Source organism: Diaporthe citri (genome assembly GCF_014595645.1).
Source record: "Diaporthe citri strain NFHF-8-4 chromosome Unknown scaffold_8, whole genome shotgun sequence".
Lineage (NCBI taxonomy): Eukaryota > Fungi > Ascomycota > Sordariomycetes > Diaporthales > Diaporthaceae > Diaporthe > Diaporthe citri.
In genome coordinates, this window is record NW_025064853.1 from 2,185,029 (window position 1) to 2,198,359 (window position 13,331).

General features: G+C 52.2%; 5 protein-coding genes across 5 annotated transcripts; 3 read left to right on the forward strand and 2 right to left on the reverse strand.

Moving 5' to 3' along the window:
* Positions 1-355: 355 nt before the first annotated feature.
* On the forward strand, positions 356-1,438 carry INS49_014955 (uncharacterized protein; the record flags this gene model as incomplete). The annotated part of the gene is made up of 2 exons (XM_043175642.1): positions 356-670; positions 770-1,438. 2 exons carry the CDS (start codon positions 356-358, stop codon positions 1,436-1,438), a joined length of 984 nt encoding a protein of 327 aa, XP_043020599.1.
* A 3,027-nt stretch (positions 1,439-4,465) lies between these two features.
* INS49_014956 (uncharacterized protein) lies at positions 4,466-5,680 on the forward strand (the record flags this gene model as incomplete). The annotated part of the gene is made up of 1 exon (XM_043175643.1): positions 4,466-5,680. The coding sequence occupies one exon, from the start codon at positions 4,466-4,468 to the stop codon at positions 5,678-5,680; it is 1,215 nt and encodes a 404-aa protein (XP_043020600.1).
* A 1,033-nt stretch (positions 5,681-6,713) lies between these two features.
* On the reverse strand, positions 6,714-8,036 carry INS49_014957 (uncharacterized protein; the record flags this gene model as incomplete). Its single annotated transcript, XM_043175644.1, has 2 exons — positions 6,714-7,133; positions 7,209-8,036. The coding sequence occupies 2 exons, from the start codon at positions 8,034-8,036 to the stop codon at positions 6,714-6,716; spliced, it is 1,248 nt and encodes a 415-aa protein (XP_043020601.1).
* A 1,587-nt stretch (positions 8,037-9,623) lies between these two features.
* On the forward strand, positions 9,624-11,111 carry INS49_014958 (uncharacterized protein; the record flags this gene model as incomplete). The annotated part of the gene is made up of 4 exons (XM_043175645.1): positions 9,624-9,658; positions 9,765-9,830; positions 10,136-10,351; positions 10,433-11,111. The coding sequence occupies 4 exons, from the start codon at positions 9,624-9,626 to the stop codon at positions 11,109-11,111; spliced, it is 996 nt and encodes a 331-aa protein (XP_043020602.1).
* Positions 11,112-11,340: 229 nt separating this feature from the next.
* INS49_014959 (uncharacterized protein) lies at positions 11,341-12,729 on the reverse strand (the record flags this gene model as incomplete). The annotated part of the gene is made up of 1 exon (XM_043175646.1): positions 11,341-12,729. The coding sequence occupies one exon, from the start codon at positions 12,727-12,729 to the stop codon at positions 11,341-11,343; it is 1,389 nt and encodes a 462-aa protein (XP_043020603.1).
* Between the last annotated feature and the right edge of the window lie 602 nt (positions 12,730-13,331).

Below are 13,331 nucleotides of genomic sequence, written 5' to 3' on the forward strand. Positions count from 1 at the left end.
CTGCCGCCGGTTAAGACTACAACCGGCCACTGACCGACCCCCTTAGATCTTTTTGGGGCATCATTAGCCAATCCGAGTCAGCCATTTAATAGAAGCATTCTTTCTGGAGATACAACCTTGGGTGTATCTTGTAGATCGTGGCAGTGGCGTTGATCTTTGACAGACACTCCATTCTCATCCGTGGATACGCGTATAAAGGTCTTGGACCTTTCCATGACAACACAGGCAGTGACAGAAGGAATCCAGGCCAGTCTCGTCTTCAAACTAAATCACCACCTTCATTTGATCTCATTAGGCTCTCCTGCCATCTTTCACTCGCTGTTTCCCTGTCTTCCAGTCTTTACAGTCTTCCAACATGAAGTTCGGCGCCCTCATCACTTCAGCTGGCCTTCTCTCTGGGCTTGCCTTGGCTCACCCTGAGGAACGCCTGTCCCGCCGTGAAATTCAGCGCAGAGCCGCACTTTCCAAAAGATGCGAACCGAATATCGCCAAACTCAACCGGAAGCGCCACGCCAAGCGCATGGCGAAACGCCAAATCGACTGGTCTAATGCAACCATCCCCGAGGCACAGCCCTACTACGACGTTATTCAGAACACGACTTGCATCCAGGTACCCGACATCATTCAGGGCCCTTATGTCTGGCCCCAGTCTGAGCTCCTGAGAACGGATGTGAGTGAACTGAAGCCCGCGACCCAATCATCCTTTCTCACCTTCATGATACCTTTCACATACATTGGTGATGAAGGCTAACGTCCCGTCAATTTACAGATGAGCGAGAACCAGCCAGGTGTTCCTCTTACCATGGACATCGGTGTCCTCGACATGGCCACCTGCGAGCCCTTGACAGACGTGATGGTGAGCCTTTGGCACGCCAATGCGACGGGTTCCTACTCGTCCTTCACCGCGTTGGACCCCAACCTGGTCTTCGGCGACCTACTCGCGTCGCTCAACATGACCAGAGACCAGGTGGAATACGGGGTGACTGATCTGCACACGGACGACACCACGTTCCTGCGCGGAATGTACCCGACCGACTCCGAGGGCGTCATGGAGATGAAGACCATCTTCCCAGGCTTCTACGCGGGCCGCAGCCTCCACGTCCACAGCCAGGTGTACACGGACTACACCCTCTTCCCCAACGGCACCATCAGCTCCGGAAACCTCGTCAGCACCGGCCAGCTCTACTTCGACGAGTCGCTCTCGGCGGAGATGATGGCCCTGGAGCCCTACGCGAGCCACACGCAGACCCCTCGCGTGACCAACGACGTCGACCAGTTCTTCCCCGACGGCCTGGAAAATGGCTGGAACCCGGTGTTCGACGTCATCCCCGCCGATGGGGTCGATCCCAAGAACGGCATGATTGCGTACATCACAATGGGCATCGACACTACCAACATCCAGAAAGCCCCTATGAACATCAAGGCTCCAGGCGAATAAGCTGAATTGGCACGTTGGTCTCATCATGAATTAGAGTTCTTCCACATTAATGCTGCATGATTCCTGTACATACTCTTCGACCGGGACTTAAACAAGTAGCTACCTGGTTTAGCCATCAGGCGAGCTGAGGGACAATCATCATGGCCAGATGAAAAGGTACAAATATAGACGGATCACTTTCGCGATACAGCAGATAGGTTTCATATTCGGCGTTAAAGGATGATAGATAGTCAATTTCTATATTCTGGAACCAGTCGCTTATCCTTTGTGAACCAGAGTCGAATGTCTCTTCACACATGATCAGGACTTTATGGGTCATTTCGGAACTCACCATCCTCATTTTTTTGAGTCATAAACCTCACGTACTATTCCATTTCTAGTTTCAATCCATTTATATCAGACATTTCAGATGCTAACTCTCCTCATCTAGACTCGTCAGTGAATATCACAAGGTTCCGGTGAAGAGAATCTAAAGTCTTGTGCGGAATAGCATAGAGGTTTCCCAAGCCCGGAATTCAGCTCCTTTTACTCGTAAAGCCTCTGTGGCTTTTAAATGTAATATCTCTATGCGTTAAAACTTGCAAACATCCATTGGGAAAGAACGTGCTGGCAATTGTCTTCTGGCCGATTTTGCATTCCATCAAGTCGAGTGAAGCTCAGGTTGTTCATAATTCTATCATGAAGCAATGTTCAAATGGTACGATCAGAAATTGTTAATCAGGAGTGGCTCGTTACCCTTGAGGAAGTCTTCTGTCCTTCGGATTCACTGAAATATCAGCAATTCTGTGAGATACATTTCACCTAGTAGGATGTCATGTGAAACTAAACAGAACGTGACTGCACTATTCAATATCTCAGGTCTATTTGCCATCTCTAACAAGAAGCCTGGTCTATCTCTGGTAGGATATTATTGGCAACATGTGTATCGCCCACAATGTTCCCGAAGTTTCCCAAGCGACACATACTAGCCTTGCCTATACAGAAGAAAATTAATTCTTCAAAGTTATTAACCGGCAAGTCTATAGATCAATTAAATTATGAGGCCATTCTATACCCGCTACATTGTTGTTCCAGTAACTATCCTTGCAGAGAAAGACTTGCCCACAGTATAAGTGACGTATTCATTGTGTTGGGTAGGGGGGTTTAGAAACCTTGTGCGCTGTACATAGAACATTGACATGTGAAATTGGGCCTTCAGCCTATGACTCACTTACATATGTTCACAAATGAGTGGCTGGTGTGGGATACGGACTCTCATATGCTTCTTGAATGACTTGCCTTGTACTATACAATGAAGTCGAGCCCCTATTTACTTGAAATACACAACTTGCATGTCTTCACCGCACGTTTTCAGAAGGATTTCACAGCTGTCATGACTTCTCCATTGCTCCACCTTTGACCCAACTATAATGCAGACTCAGCTGGTCGTTGCATAGAGACTATTCCATTTTGGGTGATCGGCTGTGTGTTTGCTGTAATCCAACTCCCGTGAAGGAAAGGAAATACTGATCAACTGGAACAACTGGAGATTGAGCGTCAGTCTCGCCACCAGTCGCCTCCTGGGCCATTGGCTCTCATACAGGTGCAGCTTCACAGTCTGACAGTATGCAGGCTTGGTGTAAATGCTCTGCATCAAAGCCTTCACAATCACTTTCCACCACTGATGTCACCAATTTCAGCTTACGTAAAGTATCGTACCATCGTCAGGTATGGTTCCATGAACGGACGGGATGTAAATCCCTTTGTAGTACTGTATTTGAGATTGCCAAAGTCCGTGCACGCAATTGAGTTCGTCCGCTGATTGACTTCCACTAGCACTTGTGTGTGGGGCATTTTTCATGTAGAAAGAACCACACTGTTCGAGTGGCTCTTTTGAGATTTCAGATGATGTTCAGATGCATGTTCGTGCGCATGCACTGAACCTGACAACGCTGAGCATAGCCCTCGTCACAGATATCCATAGAAATCAGGCCAGTATACTCCAAGGATGTTCCTGTGCTATACGTCTAGAATACTCTGTGAACGGAAAAAATAACACATCAACACTGCCAAACGGAACTTAAAGCTTAAACGCTAATTGGCCAAGCAAGGTAATATTGCCAAGCAATATATTTGCTAAATCAAACTTAAGACTTAAAAGTTAATTAGCTAAATAAAAAAAATGTTAAACTAAACTTAAACTTTAGCAGCTAATTGGTTTAAATTAAACCCCTAACCCTAACTTAAATATTGGTGGGAAGCAGGGGCGTGAAGCGCAAGGGGGGGGGGCTGCAAAGCAGGTGGGCCCCCCCCCCTTATGTTTCCTATATAGTATGCACTGCTTATCCAGACGAATAGCTCCCAGGGCCCCGGGAGGGGCTTCCACCTGGTTTGACCACCGTGCCCCTCGCCTAGGATGGGATATTAACGTCTAGCACAAATCGAGGCCCGCTCCGAGCAGATCCTCGCTTCTGCGCCCGATGTTCTTTACCCCGAGTGAGTCGCTGTCGTCACTGGCCAATCTCACAGCACACTACTGCCAAGAACGGTGACAGGTCCACCTGTGTCCGGGGATGCTACAGCCCACGGCGTCGTATCTGTTATCTGCCGGGCATTTCGCCCTTCCCGACTATACCGTGCATGCTAAAGTTGGGCCCCTGGGTCTCGCTGCGCCGCATGACTCGTTCCGGTACACGACCGCCCGCACCCCGGTTCATTTCCAGGCCTTAGTTGTCTCGTGTTTTTTTGACACGGCGTGGCTTGGCACAATTTCTAGTCTTTCTAGTCCCATCCCCGGCCACCTCTTCATTGACCTTCTTGCTTCTTCCAATTGACCGTGTAGAGATCCAGCCCTGGCCTCCTCTCAACGGCGTCACCTGGGCGAAGCAGTCAGTGCCTCATGGAAGCGTCGTACTTCCATATCTTCGACGTCCAGCACGTGGCGAGACCATCGACTTGAGACCACACCACCACGCGAGTCGCAGTTTCGGGGGAGCGACACTGTCACCTACCCTTTCTGCAAAAAAAGGCCCACAGTGAGGATTCAGGATGACGCCGATGCCAACGCCTACGGAGGCGGACACATCATATGATCCTAGGACGGCGACTCCTACGTACGGCACGGGGGCGGGCCCCCTGACGACAGTCTTCCAGACGCCCGACTTCTGCGCCTCTTCATTATGGCAATACCCCTTGACGCCGCCGCTGTACAGCTCCATCTGCATGCCACCCAACTTCAATAATTACTGGAACTGGCAAATAGGCTACTATTCACCGGGCATCTGCCCCTCGGGCTACACTGCCGCGTGCGACTTCCCGACATCACTCGCCACCTTCTCATCATTCACAGACGAGTCCGCGTCGTCTAAATCATGGCCGTACTACGGCGGCGAGGTGAAGTCGGATGAGACGGCTAGGTTATGTTGCCCGACGGGCTACAACTGCTATTCCACGGGGATGATGGGGGTCGGATGGAGTTATAGCCTCTGCATATCCACAGTGCCGTCCACGACAATGCGGGACCCGGAGGTGACAACAGGCACAGCATATACGACAACAGAAAACCTGGCATATGCAATACAAGTAAGATGGCGGGAGGAGGACTTGAGCATACTAGAGACGAATCCGACCGTTCCGGGGCAGACGATTGTGCAGACTCAGGCAATCACAGATGAGGCCACACCTCAAGCAACGCAAGCAACACAAGCCGGAACCGACTCCACAGATGCCCCTGGGACATTCTCCCGCGGGTCTGTCGCAGTCGCCGCAGGTGTTTCGGTCGGAGTGTTCTTGCTGCTATTATTATCAGCGATATTGATATGGCGCCTGGCAAAGAAGAGGAAACAGGTGGCACGATTGCAGATGAGCGAGAAGGACAACAAGAGCCCCAAAGTGGGCTCCAGCGCCGACACAGTAAGCACCACGCTGTCCTCGGGGCCGTATTCGCCGAACCCGGTCAGCCCGCTGACGGACGCGGGGGCGCGCTCCATCACGGGTACCGTGAAGGGGGCCAACACGGCAGAGATCGACTCGAGCCCCGTGGCCGAGATGGCGACGGGGGAGTCCAACGCGGCGGAGCTGGCCGGCGACGCGACAAAGCCGGTGGAGCTCGCGACGGAGGAGAAGCCGGTCGAGGTCGAGACGAGGGATTTCGTGGCGGAGCTGCCGGGCGATATGCCGGCCAGCTGGAGGGAGGACGTGGACGGCAGGCCCACGAGGATGAATACCCGGAAACAGCCAGGGGAGAAGTGGAATTGGATATAATGACTGCTACTGGCTGTGTACAGTACGCACAAATTAGAACAATTAATTGGTCACACTCGAGTGCTGCCCGAAGCAACTGCGACCGCAATGCATTCTGGCGCATGCGAGAACCGCTATTGACAGCACTTGTCATTGGTATTACGGTTAAGCAACGACGGAAATTGCCGTGGTCTCCATTTTTCGCATACTGAGACTATATTGTGGGGGGTGGCCAGCAACAGTGTCGTTCTGCGCAAGGCACTGATCTATATTGTAGGTGGCCATAAGGCAGGGCCAAGTGAAGTGAATTAGCTGGTACCGACAATGCCAACACTCCCGGTAGTAGTACTGCAAGTGGAGCGTCAATACCCGTGCAGTCGATAGGCTGGATCTTCACAATAAGAAAGAATCATGACCGGCAGCATACACATGCACAGAAATGTGGCTATATTCGCTGGCACTTCCCCTATACCGTTACCATGTGTTGACTCGGTATGTGCGAAATTATCAATCTTGTCGTCCAGACAAGACTGCGAGAATACAAATTTACACTCGGCGATCGTGTACTCCTTTCTGGGCTGAATTCCTAGTACTTCTACAGCTGATGGACACTTGGACCAATGAGGGAATTTTGGCGAGCCTTTTATTTGGGCTTGTGCTCAGATAAGCCAAAACGTGTCAACGGGCTCAGCATAACACAATTTGACATACGCATAGATGATGTAAGACTAAGCGTTGGTGAATCAGATCTGTGTTATTGCGACTCAAAAGCCAACTCAACATCCAATTCAAACCCCACAGCAAAGGATTTCCTGCTCGGCACTCACGCTATAAGTTAATCGATGGCTTACACAACACATGAGACGCATAGACCGCCGCGATTTATGATTCCCGCTAGCCGGCTGACCCGGAATATAGATTTTCTGGGGCAGACCTTGAGGCCGCTGTAATTAGTGCATCGACCCAGGCTTGTTTGCATCTCCCGGTGTGCGATAGATTTATACATAGACGCATGGGTTTCATACAACTCCATTCAAAAGACAAGATGGCTTAATTACTCCTGGACCACACCAAGCGCAGAACTGCTCCTCTTGCGCAGCCTGGTCCTCTCCTTGGGCGTCTCAACCTGCGCAGGCTTGTCCACTTGTGACGCAGATGGCGTAGCCTTGCCAAAGAACTTGCCCAACCTACTGCTCACTCCCGCATCTCCATCAGGCGCACCAAAGGTCCCCCAGCTGGCCCGGTCCGCGGCGGATCCTGGCTGGAGGTGTTTCTGCTGCTCAAGTGCTCTCTCCTGCTGGTCCTCGGCCTGGCGCCCGTCCTCGGCCCGGTAGGGCTGGTAGAAGCGGCGCTGCTCTATCTCGAACCTGCCAGCATCGATGGCCGCCTGGTTCTTGTCTCGCGCTTGCTGGTTGTTGCCGAAGCGGCGGTCTACAGAGTCGTTCAGAGTCCCTCGGAGCGTCTCGCCGACTCCCTAGGCCATAGTCAGCACGAGATTTCGGTTTTCGTGCAGAACGGTACATGTATAGTGACTAGAATGTGTACTTACATGGAGACCCACTGCGGCCGTTTTGAGGCTCTCCAAGGTGGAACGATGTTCATTCGGGGCTTCTCTGAAGTAGCTGTCTGGCGGGGACTCATTCCTCCCAGGATATGAGAAGTTTTGCGGCCCACCATGTCTGTTTGTGTTTCGCTCAGGCACTGGTGGTGTCGCGATGGAATCGTAGGCGCCTGGCGCAGATGGTGATGTCAAAGGCTCGCGAGGTGGGATGATACGGCGACCGGGTGTTTCTGAGCTCTTCCTAGGAGCTGGGTCGAGGGTCTCCTTTGGGGGCCGTGGAGGTATTGCTAGCGGAGCAGGTCGTAACCCGGTTTCGCCGGGATCGTGGGCAGCCTGGTGCTCAGAGCCTGGAGTGCTGGCTGCGGGTAACTCTGCGGCGCCCACTCGAGGTTCTTGGACGACTGTGGTCCCATTTGGACCCTTCACAGTTGTTGTGGTTGTTGTGGTCGTCGTCGTGGTTGTCACAGTCTGACCTGTGTTGGTGTTGGTGTGAGTTTCACGTTTGATGGTGGGACTATTCTGCGCTGCAGGGTCTTGGACCTGGCTTTCCGGCCCATTTGCTGTCATACCATTCGTGGTGTTGCCATTCGCGTACCCGGGGTTGGATGTGTTGTTCGAGGACGGGTTTGTCAAAGTTGCCGAGGCGTTGGAGCTACCCTCCGTAGTCAAGGAATTAGTGGGCTCTGAGCTATTTGCGTCGGGAACATCGAGTCTACTGGCATTGCCGGTGTCCTGCGGCGGACTGAAGCCAGAGCCATGAGGGGGGCTCTTGCTCTTGTCCTTGGAGAACAATTTCCACTTTGATCGCTTCTCCATGGCGGCAAAGTCAAGATGGCATGGGGATGGTGACAGCAGCGAGAATAAGGGAGACAAAAACGTGGGACAACAGCCGTGGTCTTGAAATGTGCCTGAAGTACGCCCCAGTACCTTATTTGCCCTAGCCCTAGCCTGGGAGGCCTTACAAGTGAGCGGGATTCCTTGATATCAGCCCCCTTGTCCGCGGTCGAGTTGGGGTGACGCTGTATGCCGTCATCGCACTAGCCACACTCACCACATGCACGATGATGCAGGCAGAAGGGGCACTGACCATGTCGATCAGATCATGGTAAAACGGAAATATCGGGGTACTGATCCTTCATGATCCAATACACTTCTTGTTTCTCCGATAGGCGGCGTGCATTCTCCTCAACCCATATTCATTGAGCTAGATGAGTACCTGGGTATCAAACGTTCTTGTAATGCCTGTGATGCGCTCCGCGCTGCTGCTTTCGTGATTGGGCTATGTGCCGCGCCGCACTGGCAGCGTTATAGGTGCTAGATAGTACCTGGCTGGCAAGGGTTGTGATACCTTTTTTCACTGCCAAATAGTAATTAGGTTTTCATGCATACTGTATCTTCTAGCTAAGGGGGCAGCATTATAAGTGCGCTAGGACTATCTCTACCTTATGGTACCCCTTTGGCTAACTAGTAAAGTTAGCGATTACCTGCTGCCTGAATCTTTTGCGCTTAACCTGGTTTGCACTACTATACTGGTATTGTACTTGAGGTCAGGCTACTGCTGAAAAGGTACGATTGGGGTTTTCCCAGGAAGGCCTGCTAGGAAAATGGAACTAGAAATGCATATGATTGATCTATATAACAAGATTCATGCCTAAGGCACTTTGATGCGAGGCGCGAGGCGCGATGCGGGACTGGTATGCGGCGCCCGCGCGAGGGATGGATGACCGGTCTCCTGGAAAGGCGTTGTTATCAGTATTCAACAGGATATATGATAACAGATGACTAGTTGTTACTAGTCGGGGGCCCGCTCTGGGGATAATGGTGACTAGTATCTATAGCTGCGATTGAGAGGAACAGGGAGGGAGGAGAAGGCTTGTTGGAGGCCACTGCACAACATCAGAGCACACGAAATGCGCGCAAGTGAGAATTAATGCACAAGATTGTACTGCTACTGCAGTGCAACGGTGCTCTTATCGAGAGGCTCCGGGGGGCACCGCTCTGGAACAGGGCAACTTTCTGTCTTGGTTACATTTGCCCATGGTGAGATCAGGAAGTGGAGCTCTTTTCAATATGGCTACCACTCGCTAGAGCCAGTCTCGCCATAGATGACACTGGAACCAGAGCCTCTCTCCTGTCTCAGTCTGACGCGGGATCGGTCTGGGTGGCAGCGGAAGGAGGTGGCGCGGCTGTAAGGAGAGTGAATCGGAGGGATTCTCTTGTGGATGCGAGTTATGACAGTAGGCGCGGACGTCGACAGTTACAATGCGACTTGACCATGTATTATGCGAGCCTGTTAAGAAGGATGTGTTCCCTGATCAACCACATCGAGGACTACAGTGTGAAGGCGCGCTTCCTATTCTAGTTAGTCGTTTACGAGGTTCCTTTTGGTTAGGCGGCTACGAGATGCTGCCGTCCGCCAATCAAGAGCCGCCGCCCAGGTACGTTGCCAAGGTTGATTGCTCTCAGCTGGGCAAGTAACACGTCCATGGGCAACGGAACTACTGGTACCTACTGGCTTACTTGTTCGCTGACCGATCCTCTAAGCCTCGTGGATCCGCAGTTTCGCACTTTCGGAGTCGATTGTGAGGATCCCAAGATTGAGGCTGTCTCGTAAGTATCTAACCCCTTCTGGACTGATATTGTGATCGAACATGGCACGCAAATATTGAGAGTCGACGTCAAGGCTGCGAATGATGGGGGTATAAATACGAGCGGGAGGACTTCATGGTGATGGGCTCCGATCAACTCATCAAATCAACCATAAAAAGTGACATAGCCCCGGAGATCCAGCTCCTCTTCTTCTTCCTCACTCTACAATTCAAATCCCAGGAATCTTTGGAAACCACAGCGAAGATGGCAGATATTTGCCCTCTCCAAAGCATTGTCAACTGCACCGTGACTACATGTCCCCTCAGCTGTGCTCAGGTGGACTACCAGCCCACGCGTGCTGGAAATACCGTTTACGCTGCTGCTTTTGGCCTGCTTCTTATTGCGCAGCTCGGGCTCGGCATCAAATACAAAACCTGGGGATTCATGGTCGGCATGATCTGTGGTCTCGTTCTTGAAATTGTTGGATATGCCGGCAGAATTATGCTGCACGAGAACCCGTTCAACTTCAACAACTTCATCACGTAAGCCCCCCCCCCCTCCCTCGCCCCGTGAACTGTACATTCTGTTCAAAATCGAGAAAAGACTCCTGACAGCCTTCATAGCTATCTTGTACCTCTTACAATTGCTCCCGCCTTCATCGCTGGCGCCCTTTACCTCTGCCTGTCCCGCATAGTTATCGTCTACGGCCAGAACATCTCCCGCTGCAGGCCCCGCGCCTATGCAATTGTCTTCATGGCAAGCGACTTCGTCTCGCTGGTCCTCCAAGGCACCGGTGGCGGGATCGCAGCCACAGCGGATGATCACTCCGGGAGCGAAAGAGGACGGGCCATCATGGTCGCTGGTGTTGTGTTCCAGGTCGTCTCCCTTCTTATCTTCATGGGACTGGGCTTGGAATTTGCATCACGCCTGCGCCGCAGGACAGGTGGGAGCGCCAGGGACATTCGGTTCGTACAGCTAAGGGACACGAGGAAGTTCACTTGGTTCCAGTATGCGCTCGGCGCGGCTGTTGTGCTCATCTTTATCCGCTCGGTATACCGTGTTGCAGAGCTGCAGCAAGGCTTCAATGGACCCATCGCGAATGACGAGGTGTCTTTTATGATCTTGGAGGGGCCGATGATCTTGTTGGCAGTGCTTGCAATGACGGCGTTGCATCCCGGCTTTGGCTTTGGCGGCCAGTGGAGCAGTGCGGCTTGGTCGTTCAAGCAGTCCAGAAAGGCTGCGATTGCCATGAGCGGCTCATCCATAGACAGCATTCACATGCGACAGAAGCATAACCCTTGAACTCATTCAGCTGAGAGCAAGTGCAGAGTCTCGAATCAGGTATTCTTCGAGTGCTTTGGTCTCTGACGAGGTACACGTATGAGCTCAATCGGCAATACAATTAGGAACAGCAAGCGTCTTCTTTTGTACTTGTACTGGCCGTAGGAGCACAAGCTGGAAACCCCTGAGGGCATGTCACAGTTAGCGCTTTATACTTGCGACGACCAATATCGGACAACTGCTCACATCATTATATCTTTATGTACTCCGTGATTGACTGCCACTCTCGCGATAGCCCCCACGGTTTTGTCCAAAATACAGCTTTAAGCGTGCCTGGGTAAGCTGGGCTGGGCACGATGCTGTGGTCGAACCTCCGAACATCAAAAGGCATCTCGCCCTGCCCATCGATCCGTGACATATCATCAGGCAGGACGAGGCCGTGCAGTCTCGAAGACTCGTCTGGCAACTCGCGCCCTTTCAAATCCCTTTCTTCCAGCTCAATCACTCGTTTGGCGGTCAGGTAGGCGTGATGTGCGTTCCACAGCCCTTCCCGCAGAGGCGCAAATTGCAGTAGTTCCAGCGCGCGTCGTCGTGTCGCGGGATGGCGGCATTTCAGCGCGGCATAGTAAAGAGGCCCCAAGATTTGAATGTCGAAAGACAGCGGTTGCGGTCTTGCCATTTCCACGCCCGCACGTGTCTTGGCGATTTGCTCCGCGTAGTGCACAAGCTCGTCGAAGTCGGCAAGGTAGAAGTCTGTGGCCGTTTCACCAGCTGTGGTGCAGACTCGCAGCCAGATGTAAATGACTTTGTAATGTACCAAAAGAAGGCTGAGCGCGTCCTGCTTCACTGGCTTGTCTCGGGCCTGCATTCGATCCACCAGTCTGCCTAGCTGGTCGCGCCACGCGCCCAGCCTTGTTTGAAGTTTGACCTGGTCAACCAAGTCATCGACGTCAACTTGGAAAGTCGCGGCCTTTAGGCTGACTGCGCCAATGAAACGGATGCAGGCATCTGAGACCTCGATGAGCCGCCGTCTAGAATCGGCAAGGTCTTCGTGCGGAGAGTCTTCTTCAGCTGTTGGAGCGTATATTGGCGGAGTCGTTCTGCCGGCGAGGGAACTAAGGACACTCAGACCCGCAAACACCGGAACAACGTGATCCTCAATAGTTTGCAAATCGCTCTTCGAGGTATCGGATCCTAGGTCATAGTCTGCATGGCTGTTGCGGCGGGCTGCAGCTAGAATGTTGAGTCCACTTTCAACGTGAAGCAATGAAGATTCAACGCTGCCCCTAAGCAAGTCGATACACGTGAACAAGAGGCAGCAGACCAAAGGAACCAAATTCGAGTTGGGACGCGCTTGAATCCGAGCTGATAGGCTCCTTATTGCTTTGTTCCACTCCCGTTGAGCCTCGGGGTTGGCACTGACATAGCCTTCCGGATGTCGTAAAGATGATTCAACGTCACGATAAATGTGGCTGACGGCGGACACAGCATGACGAACTGATGGTTCAGAGTGTGATAGTTGTAATACAAGCTTGCTCCAGAAACTTGAATCGAATTGTCCGTCCAGGTTCGCAGCAAGGGTCTGGCGGAAGAATTCAAGGCCTCGAGCATTTACGAAGAACGTCGGTTGGCTCTGCATAGGAGGCATATATACCGTGATTACATTTCGGCGTGTTGGTGCTGCACGTGCCGTGTCATACTCGCACTTTCGATTTCCCACGGCGCAACGTCGACAGACAGGTTTTGATTCATCGCATTTCACTCGACGAGCTTTGCAAGTGCTGCAACCGGTTCGAACCTTGGACGTACTTTCTCGGTTTCTCTTCGGCGCAAGATCCAGTCCGAGGGTCATGGTAATGATACTGCGACGAGGAAGAGGCTCGTCATTAAAGAGCTGCTAGGGTCAATGAATCCAAGACATCCGGCGGCGAGGGGAATTTGAACAGAGAACGACTGGAAAAGGCTGAATTTCGAAGCTTAAATATTCGAGGTGAGTCTAGGCAGCCCCTGTCGTGGCTGTCGATCAGTAAGAAGTCAAGCCAGGGACACGATGGGTTCTGCGTCCAGTCGACACAAGCTCTTTATTAGCGACTTTCGCGTGGGGATGACGCGTATTTATATGCTGCGCCACAGTGTTTGGCATCCCCACGGCGGCACTGTGTAAGCATATTGAAATATCCGTGAGCTTCAATGGTGCGGGAAGAGACTGTGTAAGCGCCAAAAGGCAAGGTCCCTCTATGG